The 19,773-nt window shown below is 36.9% G+C and overlaps 1 protein-coding gene across 5 annotated transcripts in view; it reads right to left on the bottom strand.

The window, feature by feature from the left end:
• Positions 1 to 19,773, bottom strand: part of SNX29 (sorting nexin 29) — a 659,946-nt gene that overhangs the window by 523,847 nt on the left and 116,326 nt on the right. For all 5 annotated transcript variants that reach the window (XM_078152787.1, XM_020978396.2, XM_020978398.2 and 2 more), the window contains 2 exons: positions 4,625 to 4,688; positions 2,932 to 3,060 (listed from right to left, as the gene is read on the bottom strand). In XM_078152787.1, the coding sequence (XP_078008913.1) occupies positions 2,932 to 3,060; positions 4,625 to 4,688 (193 nt within the window). The remainder of the gene's footprint in view (positions 1 to 2,931; positions 3,061 to 4,624; positions 4,689 to 19,773) is intronic.

A 19,773-nucleotide genomic window follows, 5' to 3' on the forward strand; every position in this document is an offset into this window, starting at 1 on the left:
TTTGGTTCTTACCCTATACTTCTTTAGACAAGAATTCCATTAATCCCTTTGGATACACATATGGGAAACTGACTCACTTATTGAATGCCTTTTCTCTTTAAAATCTGGGAGAAAGAGCCTGGGAGCAGAGGCAGAGATTTAGAGTTTTCACAGAAAGCCAATATATGGTATCTGACTAGTCATAACCCAGCACAGAATAACTCATTCTACCTGTCCCTTTCAGATATGAGTGCAACTCACTCCATGAATAAATAGCAAGCTTCATCAGTCACCTATTCATAGAGGACAGCTATATGAAGAAGAAAGCTTGCAAGGCACTCAAGGCCTGAAAAGCAATAGAAATAGGAGTACTATGTCAAATGAAGAGTAATGGCCCTGGTCAATGGTACACTAAATGAATTCTGTGGTTTCCTGGAAGATGCATACAAGGAAAAGATGCTTTTTGGCCCAGCATAAGCATCACCATTCATCCCAAATAACTGTAGCATAGAAACCAGCAAAAGAGTAAACTGCAGCCATGTTTGAGGGAGAATGACCTAGAGAAAGCAGCAAGGTATGTTTGGGCATAACATCTTAACATGCCCGGAATGATGGGCCCATAAAAAAACAACAATAATAATAGTAACTGACATTCACACAAAGTTGTAAAGTTTATAAAATTCTTCATATATTACCTCATAATTTACTCCAGTTCTATTCCAGCAACACTGCTCACTCATTACTCCAAAACTGAACCCAGTCTTGATACCCAGCAAATAAGTGGCTGATCTAGATGATCTCTGAGGTCACTCCCACCTCTAAGCTTCTGTGTTTGAATTCACCCTGGCTGCTTTCAGAAGGCTACCACCTAAACACTTGGCCTTTCTATGAGCAAGACTGATCCACTAGACAGGCAAAATCTATAGCCATGGGGAGGCATGCAAGCAACCAAGCTGAGCCAAATATTCAGATATCTAAGGCTTCTGTTGATACAGGAACACTGTCTGCTTGATGACACAGTGCTCACATTGATCAAAGGAGGACAAAGGCAAGGAAACTTTGTCACCAAATGTAGCTGCAGATAGATATGGACCCAGTGGAAAACATATAAACATTGCATCACAACCACCTAATTATTCCATTTCAGTTCTTCCTATCTCTTCACCCCAAGAAATTGTCTGTTTTACAGACAACCTGAGTGTTAGAAATTTTCAAATACAGTAAATTCTGAGTATTTGGGCTAATTTGGCAAAACTGGAGGGAAATAATGGTTAATTAAATTATCTGCTTAAGAGATTATTGTATAGCATTACATCTAAACAAAGGTTGCTGATTTTCAAATAGCTAGATTAACAGAATCAGACTTTCAGAAAAGGAAAGGGCAATAGCAATCATCTAGCACAACCTCCTCGTTTTGGAGATGAGGAAACTGAGGCCCAAAGAGATGAAATGTCTTGCTCCAAGTCACAGAGTTAATTTAATCTTTCTCTGATGAGTCAGAAGGTACTTCAAAAATCTGCAGTGCCTCAAGATCATCATTATGAATATCTAATTCCTCCACTCTATAGATTTGCAGAGTTGTTGGTTGAAATAGCAAATTGCTGAATTATAGAATCTCAGAGTCAGAAGGGAACTGAGACGCTATTCATTCAAAACCCTCTCCTAAGGCCCTTCACCACATCACTCTCCTCTCCTCACTCCTCCCCAAGACAGCATGCAATCTGATATAGGCTCTACTTACACATTCATATTAAACATATTTTCACATTAGTCATGATGTAAAGAAAAATTAGAACTAATGGGAGGAACCATGAGAAAGAAGAAACCAAACAATAAAAAAAGAAAAGGAGAACAAATAGTATGCTTCCATATGCATTCAGACTCCATAGTTCTTTCTCTGGATGTGGATAGCATTTTCCATCATGAGTCTTTTGGAGTTGTCTTAGATCCTTACATTGCTGAGAAGAGCTAAGTCTATAAAAGTCAGTCATCACACAATGTGGCTATTACTATATACAATGTTCTCCTGGTTCTGCTCATTTCACTCAGCATCAGTTCATATAAGTCTTTCCAGGTTTTTCTGAAGTCTCCCTGCTCATCATTTCTTATAGCACAATAATATTCCATTACATTCATATACCACAACTTGTTCAGCCATTCCCCAATTGATGGGCATCCCCTCAATTTCCAATTCTTTGCCACCACAAAAAGACGTGCTATAAACACTTTTGTACATGTGGGTCCTTTTGCCATTCTTATCATTTCTTTGGGATATAGAACTAGAAGTGGTATTGCTGGGTCAAAGGGTATGTACATTTTTATAGCCCTTTGAGCACAGTTCCAAATTGCTCTCCAAAACGGTTAGATCATTTCACAACTCTACAAACAATGTATTAGTGTTCCAATTTTCCCACATCATCTCCAACATTTATCATTTTCCTGCTTTGTCACTTTAGCCAGTCTGATAGGTGTGATGTGGTACCTCAGAATCATTTTGATTTGTATTTCTCTAATCAATAACGATTTAGAGCATTTTTCCATATCACTACAGATAGCTTTAATTTCTTTCCCTAAAAACTGCCTGTTCATATCCTTTGATCATTTATCAATTGGGGAATGACTTGTATTCTTATAAATTCGACTCAGTTCTCTATATATTTTAGAAATGTGGTCCTTATCAGAGACACTGGCTATAAAAATTCTTTCCCAGTTTTCTACTTCCCTTCTAATCTTGGTTGCATTGGCTTTGTTTGTGCAAAAACTTTTTAAAGTAATCCATTTTGCATTCTTGCTGCTTTTCCTGAAAGAGTTTTATACCCTGTTTTCTCCCAAATGCATTTCTAAAGAACAGCATGTTATTTGGTCAATGTCCTTATAGTCTTCAAAATAAAACTACCCATCACATGATTCCATATACAACCCACTCCTTGCTCTCAACTTCATTTTACCCACCTTGCCAATGCCTGGATCTTTACTACATGTCGTTCTTCCTGTTCTGACACCTTTCGTTTCAAGTTGTCAATTTCTTGCCTGAGCACTGCAGAGTGTTCCATCTCGCCATCAAGCAGGTTCCGCAATGATCTGGGGGAAAAGGGAGTATCATACGTTTTTAGACATCAAAAGCAAAATGCCCATCAAGGCCAAAACAGAGTTACTGCTAAAATCTAGTTGATTTTTTTCCTCTGCTCTGAAACAAAATTTTACTTAAGCTCCTTTGGGTAAAGCTACTTAAAGAATGTTCCAAAGCATGTCCTGAAGTCTCAGGACAATAAGAACATTAGACGGTAGAGCTAATGAGTGAGAGTCAATAAGACCAAGTAAACATATACCTAAAAGTCAGTTATCAAGTCACCAATTTGAGAGTTTCAGTGAAAGTAAAACAACATCAGCCTGACCCTGATTATATAAGAAAGTGTCAAACAAGCCATATTTAAACCTTTACTGCATTAAATTAGCGTTTTATGTTTTGTTTTGCTTTTTTTTTAAATGAGGGTCATCATATCAAAGCCTTACTGAAAAGAAGTTTAGCAAAGAAAATGAATGCAGAGGTTGGGAAAATAATCAAGGGCATGCAAACATGCATAGAATGCGCAAATTATACAAAAGATGTTTCCTTTAAAAGATACCCATTATTATTACCCATTAAACACATTTTGTGCTGACATTCTATCATTTCACAACAAATTATGTCTTGCCTTCCAAAGCTTATCAACCCACCAAAAGTTCTCTTGTAAACATAATTTCTGGTTTTAGACAAAGAGAAGGCAGCAGTTCTTTCCAAAGCTATTCAGATGTTACTGTTGAAAAGCAAACCAAACATGACTTTACCAGCATTATACCTAAGCACACAGCTTTTTGTTTTGTTTTGTTTTTTTGGAGAGGAAGCCCAAATACCTGAACAAATCTTGCTACATGACACCAGAGTATAAGTACAGTCTCAGACTAAAATTTTCATTTGTTCTAAAGGTATGCCACTTTCACAAGCAAAAGCAAGGCCAAGTGGAATTTCCTTAAGTGTCTAAAATATAAAATGAGAATGTATTACACTTTATGCAACTAGGTCAGCAATGGTTTTGGAAAGCTCCGCAAAATATTTTTCAGAGATTTTTAAAGGGAAACATGGGCAATCTTGAAATGGAAGGCAATTTCTTACTTACTAGGTGAACCATGTGAAATGCTTCAGGGTACACATCCTTCCATTCTTCCAGAGCCCTGAACCTGATGTCAAGAGACCTAATTTCTAGTCACAGCTTAGCCAATAACTAGCCTTGTGAATGGGCAAAAAGGTGATTTAACCATTCTGTATTAAAAATGGGAATGACAATACTCATTTGTCAAATGAGAAGAGAGAGGTAAAAGCATTTTTGAATGGTTAGAAGTATTACACAATTTAAGGACCTCTAAATAACAATAGTCATTCAGGAAATTAAGAATGTGTCTGTTATTCTGGGGAGCAATCTTACGTTACAAGACATAGATAAAGATTTTTTAAAATGTTATTTTGTACATTTTTGTATAAAACAGAAACAAGTTTCATTACACACACACACACACACACACACACAGAGTCACTTAGCCTCAAAAACACAGCATCCAAAAGGGTTGAGGAAGAGTAGAATTTGACAGCTGGAAGGCCACAAGATACCTGTTTTCTTCTTCCAATTCATCCTTTCTGTTCATCATAGCCACAATAGCTTGACGCAGTTCATCTAAAAGGGAAAAAAGCAAGGACAAATTAAGCAACAGGCCAAAGCTATTACATCGCATTTCAGTGTCCTATGTCATTAAAAATAACTTGTCTGGAGGAGGCTCTTTGTTCTATAGAGAAGTGATCCCCAACAATCTTATCTGAGAGAACAGAAAAGTTAATTTTCAAGGTGGCTGCCATAAGTGGGATTTCATATCAACACACAATGGGGGATAGGAGACATAGGCCAGCCCTCAAAATTTTTGCAATCCAGTTAAGTAGGCAAGACACATTGATAGAGTTATATAGACCCAGACACACATATATGTATGTATATGCATATACATACATACATATATGTGTGTGTATATATACATATAAAACATATGTATAAGTACCAAAAAGTTAAAACTAACAAAATCTTAGGCTCCATTAACAGAAGCACTTAGTATTTTAAAAAAGAGAAATTAACACTGTTCCCTATCCTATTGAAGGTATATCTTTTTCATTCTGGGAGTTATTGATAAGCTGTAGTACAGTCAGAAAAGAAAAAATGAACAATGTGCTGCAGGGTCTGGAAACCATGCCATATGAGAATAGGTTTAAGGAATTATGGAGAAGCATTAAGGAGGAACCCAACAGTCATCTTCAAATATCTGAAGGCCCATCATCTAGAAGGATCAGGCTTATTCTACTTTGTTACAAAGGACATAAGAAGGATGTAATGGTTGCAAGTTGTAAGAATGTAGATTTTAATCCATTTTAAGGAAGAGATTTCAACAAACACAATGCGAAGCCTCAAAATTTATTTTGTTCCTTATCACTGAAGTATTCAAGAAGATCTGTCAGAAATATTGTAGCACAGGGATAGCGAACCTGTGGCCATGTGGCCCTGTAGGTCCTCAAGTGTGGCCCTTTGACTGAATCTAAACTTCACAGAACAAATCCCTTTAATAAAAGGATATATTCTGTAAAAGTTGGACTCAGTCAAAAGGCTGCACCTGAGAACCTAGAAGGCCACAGGTTCCCCAAACCTACCGTAGCACATACCTCCATGGTCCTCTAAAATCCCTTCCAATTCCAGAATTCTCTAAGTAACACAGGTATGGAGTGCTATGAAAGGAGGAACTGATTAGTGCTGGCTAGGGCAGTCACAAATGTGGAGGGATCTGTGCTGAACCTACAAAGGATAGGTATAATCTGAATAAATGAAGAGGAATTAAAAACACCTTCAAGGTGGAAGGAAGCACAAGCAAAGGCACAAATGAAAGAATGAGTTCAGGGGGCACTGTTGAACCAACTTAGCTAATGTAAAGTGCCTATTAAGGGTATAAAAATAGATTAGGCTAGAAAGACAGGGCCACAAATGCTGTGCTAAGAAGTTGAGATTTCCATCCTTACTGAGATATCTTTCATACACAAGCTCACGTATGAGGGTTATCAGATTATCATTTAGGAAGGGGAAAAAAAGTATGTTTATCATCTTCCAGAGAAGCTAACTCTATGTTTCAATCAAGACCTAATCAGATAATACACATAAAGCACTTTGCAAACCTTACAATGTTATATAAATGTTAGCTATTATTATGAGTGTTGGAACTTAAGCTGTTAAGCATTTTGATAAACTGGACAGATATTCATTTCTGGATAACAAGACAATGAATTCCAACAGGTATCTTGTTAAATTAAATATATCATTACAAGCTCTGTTCTCATTCCAAGAGTTTTTCATTGCCCTGTTAGCGATGAATGGCTTATAAACATTTTATTTATTCCTATCAAAGGACTAAGTTGAGGTGCTCCATACAACAAATTAAAACTTTTCTTCCTTCTTCCTGCCCAAAACAAGTTTTCTCCATCTAGACTTCAAGGGAGAGGGGAAGGGAGAGAGAAACAATGATTTTCTAAATAACCTCCAAACACTGAAAGCCAAAGTCCCAGTTAATTACTTCTTAATTTTAAAAAAGAGCATTTATTCCCCTTCACATGGATTAAAACATACAGCTAATCTAAACTTAATGCTGCAATCACCACATATCCAATCACTAACAAAGACTCAAAAGTGAAATAATCTGATATTCATTTTCTATTGTTTAAATTTTTTAAAACTCGTGGGAATGTTGAAAACAGATATCTGCAACAGATTCAAGTGATTCAGTCTAAACCATGACACTATGGCCATGAAAAAGGTCAGATTCAAAGATCTTTATCTAACACAATATATTTTTACAGAAAGGCTGGATCATCTGTCCTTAGCTTTTCTCTCAGTGACACCTTGAAAACTTAACAATCTTTCAGTCTTACATTGAGGGCTCAGGAAATTGGAAAATTGTTTGTTTAAGCCAATGTTTGTTTGAGCCCTAAAAGGGGGCAAACAGGATGGCTTTTCATTCATTGCTATTTTTATTGCAGAAAAGTCTCTCTGGTTAAGATTCATGGAAAATTTGAGGAGTATACAATGTAGTTAGTATGAAATTATTCATGTTTTCTACCTAACACCTAGCAGAAAATATGATCAGTGCACTCTCCTGAGAGCTGGGTTGACCCATCTGAGACATTTAGGAAAAAAAAAAAGTCTTACCTAATTAACACACATGAACCAGTAGGCTACTAGGAAAAAACTACCTGAAGTTTTGGGCTATATGACCAAATCCTCGGCAATATTTAGATTAACTTGGCTCTGTGAACAAAATTTCCATCATGAAAACACTGAAATCAAAACTGAGAGCTGCCATAAGTGATGATCTGCCCTGCTGCTACCCAACTTGTTCCCCAACTAGAATAGCACCCTCTGGACTGAACCTCCACACAACACACACTCACCCTGGGAAAGCTAATCCACTCAGTTTTGCAACTTCCACCTTGAGCCTGAACTGTTTTTATTGCTGAGTGAGTGCAAACTCAATTAGCACATTATATCTAGCCAGCCTAGACACAATCCCTGCAGCCATCTCTACAGGCTATCTTGCCATTTACTCTGCTACCATTCACGTACTCCCAATCTCACTTTCCATCTCCTATTTTGGACACAGTAACCAATCAATACTACCCTTTCTTCTGGAAAGAGAATGTCAACTGACATCCCTGTGGATCAATTTGCCATCCCTATAACTCCCCAAAATATGTTTTCTTCCCATATTAAGTCTCTTGAGAGCAGGGACTGTATCATTTTGTTTTTGTATTTCCAATCCTTAACACAGTGCCTGGCACACAGTAAACACTTAATAAATATTTTTTTATTAATTCTTTCATGTATCCTGGAACCAAGATGAGAATATATACTAATAGAGTGACTCAATTCTCAAGAAGAGTTTATTTATTAACACCAATATTTTTATCAACTTAATGAAAATTGATTATTGACTAGCATCGGATCTATACCTACATTTTTCATATATAAGGTTGATTAAATTGTTTTCTGATCTGCTCTAATATTATTCATGTTCTAATAGCTAACTTCTATAACCCATCACTTGGCCATATCTTGTTCACTCTACCAGTACGTTTCTCAAATTCATCCCCATTTCTCCATTCACCTGAAATACTGCAACTGTCTCCTAACTGTTCTCCTTGCTTCCAGGCTCTCCCGCTTTCCAACCTGTCCTCCAAATAACTGTCAAAATAATCTTCCTATATGACATGTCATCACTCCCTTGCTTAAGAATCTTTACTGACTCCGTACTGACTTTAGAATAAAAGACAAGCTCCTCAATTTAGCATTTAAAGCACTTCACAATTGGATTCAAATCTACCTTTCCAAAATTACTTCACTTTAACACACTCAATGTCCCAGCCAAATTGGCCTATTTGCTGTTCCATAAACTTGACATTTGATCTCCTATTTACATGTTTTTGCAAAGGCTATCCTGATAACTGGAAAGTACTCTCTTCACTTTCACCCCCTGGAATTCTTAGCTTCCTGCAGCACTCAACTTCACTCACACACACTACCCAAAGCCATTCTTGACCTACTTAATTGTTAATTTCCCCTACCTCCTCAAATTATCTTCTATTTCTTTATCTGCTTCTATGTTCTTTCCCTCTGCATACATAAGCTTCTTGCAGGCAGCTTTAGATACTTACTAGCTGTGGGACTCTGCACAAGTCACTTAACTTCCGGCTGCCTCAGTTTCCTCATCTATAAAATGGGGGTTACAACACCACCTACCTCCCAGGGTTATTATGAAGATAAAATTAGATAATAATTGTAACGTGCTTTGCAAACCTTAGAAGTTCTATATAAATGCTAGCTATTATCATTATTATTATTCAAATACATAAAGGATCTATGATTTCAGAAATGTGGAGATCTAGCACTGTGGGAGCTTCCTCTGGCAATAAAGATCAATTCATGACATGAGCACAGAATCGGAGAATCTGAGAGTTTGAAGGGACCTTAAAAGTCACCTAGTCTCATCTGTACAGGTAGTTTGTTGTTCTACTCTATTCAGATCTTTCTAGACTCTGACTTTGTCATCCAACACATTATCTTTGTGTCATCTGCAAATTTAACTAGTCCATTTCCTTTAACTTCCCCCAGGTCATTGATAAAGATTTTGAAGAACACAGACCCATGGACCCTGAGTCTCTCCTTCAAAACCAACACTGTGCTATGAGGGACCAATCTTTGGATTAAATCATTCAACCAGTTCCCAAACCACTATGCTATCCTATCATCTAGGCAAGATCTCTCTAACCTGTCCATAAGAATAACCGAAAAGATTATTAAATGTTTTGTTAAAAGTAAGAAGGTAACATCATCATAGTTGGGCTTGGAAAGAATATGATGGCAGTCATGTGTATGACAGACAAAAAGAGGAAGATGCAAGAGGTGGAAAGCTCAATTAGGAGGCTGCTAATGATTGTTCAGGAGGTAATAGGGTCTAGAACCAGAGTTGTGGCAGCAGAAACAGTGAGAAAGGATGGATTTGGAGCCATATTTTTTAGTGACAGAACTGAAAGGACTGCAACTAACTGGAAGCAGGAGGCAAAGAAAAGGGAGGGAATCAAAGATCACTTACTGTTTCAGCCTAACGAAGGAACTGAGAGGTTGGCGACACCATTAACAAAATCAAGAGAAGCAATGGATGTTTTTTTTTCCTTCTTGCAAGTAGGGAATGGAGAAAAAAAATTAGTTCAGTTCTAGATATATTTTATTTAAGGTTCATCCAGGTGGAAAAGTCCTAAGGAGCTGCTTGAGGCAAGCAGAAGTTAAGTGACTCACCTAGGATCAGATAATAAAGGGTAAAGGTAGAATTTGAACCTAATTCTTCTTGAGTTCAAGCCCAGCATCCTATTGACTATGCCATGGTGCCTCTATTATTCATTTTAGGTCCTGAATAAATATGATACTTTATTAATTAAGTAAAATCTCTGCTATCCATTATTTTGTCACCTGGAGCTTTTTATTAACTAGCACCTCACAGCTATAGTGCAATGGTAGCCCTTACTGATAATGATGACCCTAAGGCAATGTAGGATTCTAAAGCATTTTCTTAATTCTTACAAAAGAAATCAAATTACATTCAGTATACCCTTAGTTTTACATGTATTTTACCTTATCCTAATTCTAAGAAAATTTATATACCACACACAGTATATAAAGTAACTTTTGTACAAAGTATATAATTTCTTTCAACAAGTACAGGTATTCTCCAAATAATAAACAGGTTGTATTTCCAAATGTCCAATTTTAAGTCAATTATTTTGGAACTCAAGATGTGTTTTCATACAAAAACAATATTATAAATGATGGTTAGTTTTCTAAATCAGCACACAAATACCTGCTTAAACCTTAATTAAACCTAAGTAGTAACAGTAGCCCTGAATCCTCACATCCCCTTGTACTCCTTAGCCTTGAGATAGCCCCAATCCTCCCCACACCCCTAGACCTGAGGAAGACAGGGAGTGAAACAAGGGGTATGAAAACTATCTGGAGGCTCTAGAAGATGGTCAATATAGGTTGAAGCTACAGTAGCAAAAAGGTGGGAAGGGGACTAGATGGGACTTCTACTAGTTCCTACCCTAACAACCATGAGGAGTTCCCACAGACAGAAACCTCCACAGAAAAGTATGCCAACAAAAGAATAAGATGACAACAAAAACCATTCCTCTGTATGGCTTATTGGCTTCTTTCTGCGGGGAATGATTATAAGACAGGCAGAGGTCTGCCTGTATTTACCATGTTCCAGCTATGCATAGGGAGGGTATTAGGTAAACGCTGTGAACACAAAAGTGGACTCAGCCTCCAAAGAATTTGCAAACCTTTTAGGAAAATGGATTTTTCTAATTTTTCACACTATTAGCACAATTTCAGAGTAAAATTTTTATTTGCTCTAAGGGCATGCCACTTTCACAAGTATAAGCAAGGCCAACTGGAACTTTCTTAAGGGCCTAACATTGAAAGTGAGAGAATATTACACGTTATGCAACTAGGTCAGCAATGATTTTGGAAAGCTTGACAAAACATATTTTGAGAGAATTCTAAAGGGAAACATGGGCAATCTTCAAAAAGAAGGCAATTTCTTAGCATAGTGAATATAGAATAGTAGTCTCTGCCTCCAGAAAATTTGCAACATTTCTGGGAAAATAGATGTTTCTGTCATTTCAAATACAATGATTAGGTATATCATGTGAAATCAGGGCCGGAGAGTGATCTCCCAACTATGGGGCAGAGAACATAGGCAATTACATATCTATGAGTCATCCTACTGAGCACAAGGCCAAGCACTAAGAATAAAGGGCAGAATACAGGAATTCCAAATAACAACGACAATACCACAAATCAAGATCCCATGTGAAAGACTCTGGAAGAAAAAAAAGAAAAGAAAGAAAGAAAAGAAAACCTTCAGTGTGACAGGAGTTGCAAAATATGTTCCCTCTCTTCCTAAAAAGAAAATGGCACTATTCTTAACAGATTTAGACACAAAAATGCCTTTGAACAGTACAAATTGTATAACCCCAAAGGCCCTTGCACACTTGACTAACATTGATGTGATACATGCCACAAGTGGTAAAACAATTACCTTCCCTTTTACTCCTTCATGTGCATTTTCAGTCTCTGGTACAATGTCTCTATATACTTGTCAGCATCAGAATGACTTGTAATAACACTTAAAAATAGCAAGAAAAACAGAAGTCCAATATTCAGAGTTAAAAAAATCGACCACAGCAAGAACTGCTGTCAGAGCTATTCCTACCTACTCTGCAAGGGAATATTTACAGTGCCTGCAAAGCCAGAGAGAGGCTGAGATCCAAAATCCTAATAAAACCCACTCTCTGAGGGCTTTACTATTTCTTAACGCGCATTCAGTGTTAACATGCATTCACATTCTGCCACAGTGCTTCACTGCCATGGTTCTCAGACAGTAAAGCGGGTAACTTAGGGGTTTATTTTCATAGAGCTAATACATATTACACTTCACCAACCATAAGTGACATACAATAGCAGAGCTACTGTCGGTACTATGTAATTTTCTCTCTTCTTCCCAACCCTGCACATTTCATTATTTGTTTAGTCTCTATCATTGTGATCTCCTTCTTCTTTATTACCTGACAAAGTACAAATTTCAAAATGACAACAGACTATTTTTTATCCTCCAAAGCCTTGAAAACTTTGACCTATTAAGGTTTCCCCAATTCTCCTCTTATATTACGCACTATTAACCAAACATGAGGAAAGAACTTATCATTCTTTTCATATGACTTAAAGGCAAATTTTTAAGTGTCTCAAAGACCACTAGGGAGGTGACACCACAGGGTCAAAATGCAGCCACACTTCTAATCAAGCAAGGTGAACATCAACGTCAAATGCCAGTCTCGTGACAATGTGACTAGACCCTGTCTTAGTCACAGTGTCACATCACTAGATTCTTCAGGATGATCAAATTAGGGGGGCAGCCAGATGGTGTGATAGATAGAGCTCCAGCCTTGGAGTCAGGAGTACCTAAGTTCAAATCTGGCCTCTGACACTTGAAACTCACTAGCTGTGTGACCCTGGGCAAGTCACTTAACCCCGACTGCCTCACCAAAAAAAAAAAAAAAGAAAAAGAAGAAGCTCAACAAGGATGATCAAATTAAAAATTAAGGATAAGACTTACTAGCTGTGTGATCATGGACAAGTCACTTAACCCCACTGCCTAGCCTCGCCAAAAAAAAATTAAAGGTAAGATTAATAAAATTGAGTGTAAGAAAACCATCGAAGCAATTAATACAACTAAGAGATACTTTTATGGAAAAAAAAAACAATAAAATAGATAAATAGTTGGTTAATATGATTTTTAAAAGGTGAGAAGAAAACCAAATCATTGCTATTAAAAATGAAAAGGGTGAATATACCACTAAAGAAGATGAAATCAAAGCAATTATAGGGAGTTATTTTGCCCAAATACATGCCAATAAATTTAACAATTTAAGTAAAATGGAAGAATATTTACAAAAATATAAACTGCTTAGATTAGCAGAAGAGTAAATAGAATACCTAAACAGAATTATTTTAGACAAAGAAATTGAATGGGCCATAAATGAGCTTCCTAAGAAAAAGGCATCAGGACCAGATGGATTTACAAGTGAATTCTATCAAACATTTAAAAATCAACTAATTCCAATGGTAAATAAATTATTTGGAATAAGAGGCAAAGAAGGGATCCTACCAAACTCCTTTTATGAAAAAAAAAAGATACTGATAACTAACCCAGGAAGAATAAATACAGAGAAAGAAAATTATAGACCAATTTCATTAATAAATATGGATGCAAAGATCCTAAATAAATGCAAGCTAGAAGTATATTACAACACATACAACAATATATTACAAACATCATACATTATGACCAAGTGGAATTTATACCAGGAATGCAGGGATGGTTTAACAAAAGGAAAATTATTAACATAATTGATTACATCAACAACAAAAGTAACAAAATCATATGATTACATCAATATAGAAAAAGCTTTTGACAAAGTACATTCACTTCTCGTAAAATCCTTGAAAGTATAGGTATAAATGGATTTTTCCCTGGATAAACTAAAAGCCTTCCCAGTAAGATCAAATGTGAAACAAGGATGCCTACTGTCACCAAGATTATTCAATATTGTATTGGAAATTCTAGCACAGCAATAAGAAAAGAAAAAGTGGAAGGAATCAGAAAAGGAAATGAGGTAATAAAACTATCTCTTTTTGAGGACAATACGATGATATACTCGAAAAATTCCAAAGGCTCAACTCAAATGTTAGTTGAAACAATAGTTTTAGCAAAGTAGCAGGATATGAAGTAAATCCACATAAATCATCAGCTTTCCTATATATCACAAACAAAAACTTGCAAGAAGAGATAGTAAGAGATACCCTATTTAAAATAACTCTAGACAGAATAAAATACCTGGGAGTACACCTGCCAAAACAAACCCAGGAACTATATGAACAAAATTACAAAAAAACCTTTTATACAAATAAAATCAGATTTAAATAATTGGAGAAATAGTAATTATTCATGGGTAGGCAGGGCCAATATAATAAAAATGACAACTTACTTAAACTGATTTATATATTCAGTGCCATCCCAATTAAATTTCCAAACATCATTTTACCAAGTTTGAAAAATAACAAAATTCATTTGGAAAGAACAAAAGGTCAAGAATATTAAAGGAACTAATGAAAAAAAATGCAGAGGGAGTTGGTTTAGCAGTACCATATCTTATAATATATAATATACTTACACATGTACTATATTATATGTATATATATTTTTATATTATTATCAAAACTATCTAGTACTAGCTAAGAAATATAAAAGAGCTGTAGAACAGAGTAGACATATAATACACAGTAGCAAATGACTATAGTAACCTTGTGTTTGACAAGTGTAATGACAAGTTTTGGGGACAAGAATTTATTACTTGGTAAAAATTGTTGGGAAAGCTGGAAAGCTGTCTGGCAGAAACTGGACACAGACAATATCTTACACCATTTACCAAGACAAGGTCAAAATGGATATATAACCTAGATACAAAGAGAGAGATTACAAGAAAATCTAAAGAACATGGAACATATTACCTATCAGATTTATGGATAGGTTAACAATTTATGAACATGTAACGATACAGAGAGCAGTTTGAGGTATAAAATGGATAATTTTGATTACATTAAATTAAAAAGGCTTGGTAAAAATAAAACAAATGTAGCCAAGATCAGAAGAAAAGTAAAAAACTGGGGGCATGGGGGGAATTTATAAGAGTCTCTCAGAATAAAGGTCTCATCTCAAATATATAAATAATTGTCAAATCTAAAAGAATACAAGTCATTCACATTTGATAAATGGTCAAAAATGCAAATTAAAACAACATTGAGATATCATTTTACACCTATCAGATTGGCTAAAACGATTGAAGGGGAAAGCAACAAGTGTTGGAGGGGATATGGAAAAATTGGGACACTAATTCACATTTGGCAGAACTCTGAACTAATCCAATCATCGTGGAGAACAATCTGGAATTATGTCCGAAGAGTTATTAAACTGCCTTTGATCCAACAACACCACTAGTAGGTCTGTTTCCCAAGACTATTAGGGAAACAGGAAAAGAACTAATATGTTATAAAATATTTATAGCAGCTTTCTTTGAGGTGACAAAAAAAACCTAAAAATTGTGGGGATGCTCGTCAATTAGAAAATGGCTAAAGAAGTTGTAGTATATGATCATGACGCAATACTTCTGTGCAACAGGAAATGATGAGCTAATGATCTTAGAAAAAACATGAGTAGACTTGCACAAAATAATGAAGAGTGAAATAAGAACAAGAGAATATTGTATACAATAACAGCAATATTGTTTTAAGAACAACTCTGAGCAAAAATAAATAACCATATTAACTACAAAGGATCTATGAAGAAAGATGCTATCTGCATCCAGATAGAGAACTGATAAATTGAAGTATGTATAGAATATGTGTGTGTGTGCATACATATACATATATGTATATATACACATATATATTTGTGTAAAGTGGTCACCATTTCTAAGTCAGGGAGGAAAGGAAAAAGGGGGGGAAAGAAAGTTAAGTAACTTTATTATATATTTAAAAGGAATAGCAAGTTGTATATAATAGATCTGCTGTTTCATGTGCAATCATCTTTTTTTTCTATTCTACTATGTTATGGAAATGCTTGTTTTAAATCTTAAGTTCAGAATAAAATGCATTTTAAAAAAAGGAAAAAAATTTTTTAAAAGATAATCAAGTGAACTCCCAACACTGCTTAGCTACCCTCTCCATTAGGGGCCCACCACTCACTCCGTCAATAAAACTGAATCAACTCTTTTTCTACTGACAGTCTTTTTAGTCAGGATGTAAACCTACTAAAGAAAGCAGGACCAAGTCAGGTAGTGGAAAGACCAATAAATATGATAAGTCAAGAAATTTGTTCTGTCAAGAACAATGACAAGTCTCTCTTTACCAGTTCATTCATCTGTCAAACAACGGGACTGGACTAGATCAATGGTTCTTAATCTTGGGTCCATGAACTTTTTTTGAATATTTTGGTGACTGTATTTCAATATAATTGTTTTCCTTTCTGATTCTATATATTGTATTTCATTCATTTAAAAGCAGTATTCTAAGAAGAGGTCCACAGGCTCCTCCAACTGCCAAAGGGCTCCACGACACAAAAAAGTTAAGAACCTCTGTACCAAATGATCTCTAAGCTTCTATCCAGCTTTAAAATTCCATATTCCATAATCATTTTTCATTTGAATACCATGGGAGAATCATGCGAATTAGCACAGTTCCAAAGACTGTGCCACAAATACTAGGCTACAGGTTCAAATCGACATAGGCAAATTAGGGAGGCAAGAAACCTCCAATCATTTTTAATTCTTTGGAAAGTGTAGTGTTCTATGACTTGAAGCTACACAACAACACTATAAGAATACTGGTCTTTAAAAGATAGGCCTTTGTTTCAGGAGAAGCTTGGTGTCATTAAAGGAGCACTACAATTTCCTTGGCATGTATGGGGTGTTCAGGAAGACTAGTACCTCTCGTGTGAAAGTTTGCTGAGCCCTTTTCAGGGCTGTTCATACACCCTTGGTGTCTACCTGATTCACCCAACTCTCACCTATGGCTTCAAGAAGCTATAGCATGGGGGGCGGAGCCAAGAGGGCAGAGTGAAAGCAGTGACTTGCTTGAGCTCTCCTCCAAACCCCTCCAAATACTCATAAAAAATGGCTCTAAACAAATTCTGAAGCAGCAGAACCCACAAAAAGACAGAGTGGAACAAATTTCCAGCCCAAGTGGATGATTGATCAGAAAGATGTATCATGCGGGGCTGGGAGCGCAGCGAGGGTGCACAGGCCGCAGCGTGGGCGCACAGGCTGCAGCCAACCTGGAGCAGGCCTCAGAGGACTGAATCTCGGGCAGCTGTGGAGGTTTCCAGATTCCTCAATCCACCAATGCCAAAGACAAATTAGAAGGTCAGTGGGAAAGTCTATTTCTGTTGGTGCCTGAGAAAGGAAGGCAGGGTTTCAGCTCCATTCCCCAAGAGCGTGGCCCTGGGGGGGGGCAGCTGCTTCCCGAGCTTCTGGCCCACAGACTGAGGGGGAATCCAGTGGCTGATCAGAGAGGGATTGCAGGGATCTCTTTGCCAGTGCTGAGGCAGGAATCTCTTCCTTTGCCCGTGTTTGGATCTGGGCCAAAGTTCTGGGCAGCGGTGCTGGGGTGAGGAGCAGCGCTGGTTTGGTGGAGCTTGTAGTGATTGCGGAGAGAAGCCCCTCACAGTTACAGGACAGAAAGGAGTACTTGTAGTCGCAGGCCAGGAAAGGAGTAAACACCTTGCCCCTTATCATACCACCTTGGAAGAACTGAAAATTTACAGGTCCCTACAAGTATCTCTGAAAACAGCTGTACAAACCCCCGAAGCTTGGGACAGTACATTCTCCACATTGGAAGCAGATTCGTACCTTAACAAAAAGTTTAAAACTCAAGTAATTGGCCGGGATCATGAGCAAGCAGGCAAAAAGAGTCAGACTATATTATCTTACTTTGGTGAAAAAGAAGACCAAAATATACAACCAGAAGAAGACAACAAAGTCAAAGCCCCTACATCCAAAGCCTCCAAGAAAAATATGAATTGGTCCCAGGCCATGGAAGAGCTCAAAAACGATTTTGAGAAGCAAGTTAGAGAAGTAGAGGAAAAACTGAGAGTGATGCTAAAGGAGACCCAAAAAAATACTGAAGAAAATAACACCTTAAAAAGCCTAACCCAAATGGCAAAAGAGGTCCAAAAAGCCAATGAGGAGAAAAATGCCCTAAAAAGCAAAATTGGCCAGATGGAAAAGGAAGTCCAAAAGCTTACTGAAGAAAATACTTCCTTAAAAATTAGAATAGAGCAATTGGAAGATAGTGACTTTGTGAGAAATCAAGACAGTAGAACAAATCCAAAAGAATGAAAAATTAGAAAACAATGTGAAATATCTCATTGGAAAAACAACTGACCTGGAAAATAGATCCAGGAGAGAGAATTTAAAAATTATTGGACTATCTGAAAGCCATGATCAAAAAAAGAGCCTAGACATCATCTTTCAAGAAATTATCAAGGAAAACTGCCCTGATATTTAGAACCAGAGGGCAAAATAGAAATTGAAAGAATCCACAGATCTCCTCCTGAAAGAGATCCCCAAAGGAAAACTCCTAGGAATATTGTAGCCAAATTCCAGAGTTCCCAGGTCAAGGAGAAAATATTACAAGCTGCCAGAAGGAAACAGTTCAAGTACTGTGGAAACACAATCAGGATAACACAAGATTTAGCAGCTTCTACATTAAAGGACCAGGGCATGGAATATAATATTCCGGAGGGCAAAGGAGATAGGATTACAACCAAGAATCACCTACCCAGCAAAACTGAGTATAATCCTTCAGGGGAAAAAATGGTCATTCAGTGAAATAGAGGACTTTCAAGCATTCTTGATGAAAAGACCAGAGCTGAATAGAAAATTTGACTTTCAAATACAGGACTCAAGTGGAACATGAAGAGGTAAACAGGAAAGAGAAATCATAAGAGACTTATTAAGATTGAACTGTTTACATTCCTGCATGGAAAGATGATATTTATAACTCATGAGACCTTTGTCAGTATCAGGGTAGTTGGAGGAAAAAAATTATATGTATGTATATGTAGATAGATAGAGGGCACAGGGTGAGCTGAAGATTAAGGGGTCATATCTGGAGAATAAAATTAAGGGATGAGAGAGGATTATACTTGGAGAAGAAGAAAGGGAGAGGTAGAATGGGGTAAATTATCTCACAAAAAAAAACAACAGAAAAGTCTCTTACAGTGGAAGGGGAAACAGGGGAAGGTGAGAGGGAATGAGTGAATCTTATTCTCATAGGATTTGGCTTAAGGAGGGAATAACATACACATTCAATTGGGTATGGAAATCTGTCTTACCCTACAGGAAAATAGGGGGAAAGGGGACAAGAGAGCAGGGGGATGATAGAGAGGAGGGCAGATTGGGAAAGGGGTTAATCAGAAGTAAATACTTCTGAGGAGAGACAGGGTCAAAAGAAAGAATAGAATAAATGGGAGGGCAGGATAGGATTAAGGGAAATAGAGTTAGTTTTTCACAACATGTCTACTATGGACGTGTTTTGCATAACTGCACATGTACAACTTATATTGAGTTGCTTGCCTTTTCAATGAGGGTGGGTGGGGAGGGAGGAAGAGAGAAAATTTGAAACCTAAAGTTTTAAAAACATATGTTTAAAAAAAATGTTTTCACATGCTACTGGGGAAATAAATATAGGAAATGGGGTACAGAAGTCTATCCTGCCCTACAGGAAAATAGAAGGGGAAGGGGATAAGAGAAGGGGAGAGAGATAGAAGAGAGGACAGAGTAGGGAAGGGATATTCAGAATGCATGACATCTTGGGGTGGGGGGGAGGGGGGAGATGGGGTGAAAACTTGGAACTCAAAAACTTGTGGAAGGGAATGTTGAAAACTAAAAATAAATTTATATTAAAAAGAAATAAAAATTTAAAAAATTTAAAAAAAAGAAGCTGTGGCATGCACAGCAGCCACACTCTGGTAAAAACCATCTTGGCAGATGGGCTAAACCAATTT

The sequence above is a fragment of the Phascolarctos cinereus genome, unplaced genomic scaffold (assembly GCF_003287225.1).
Source record: "Phascolarctos cinereus isolate Bilbo 61053 unplaced genomic scaffold, phaCin_HiC Scaffold_4;HRSCAF=312, whole genome shotgun sequence".
NCBI lineage: Eukaryota > Metazoa > Chordata > Mammalia > Diprotodontia > Phascolarctidae > Phascolarctos > Phascolarctos cinereus.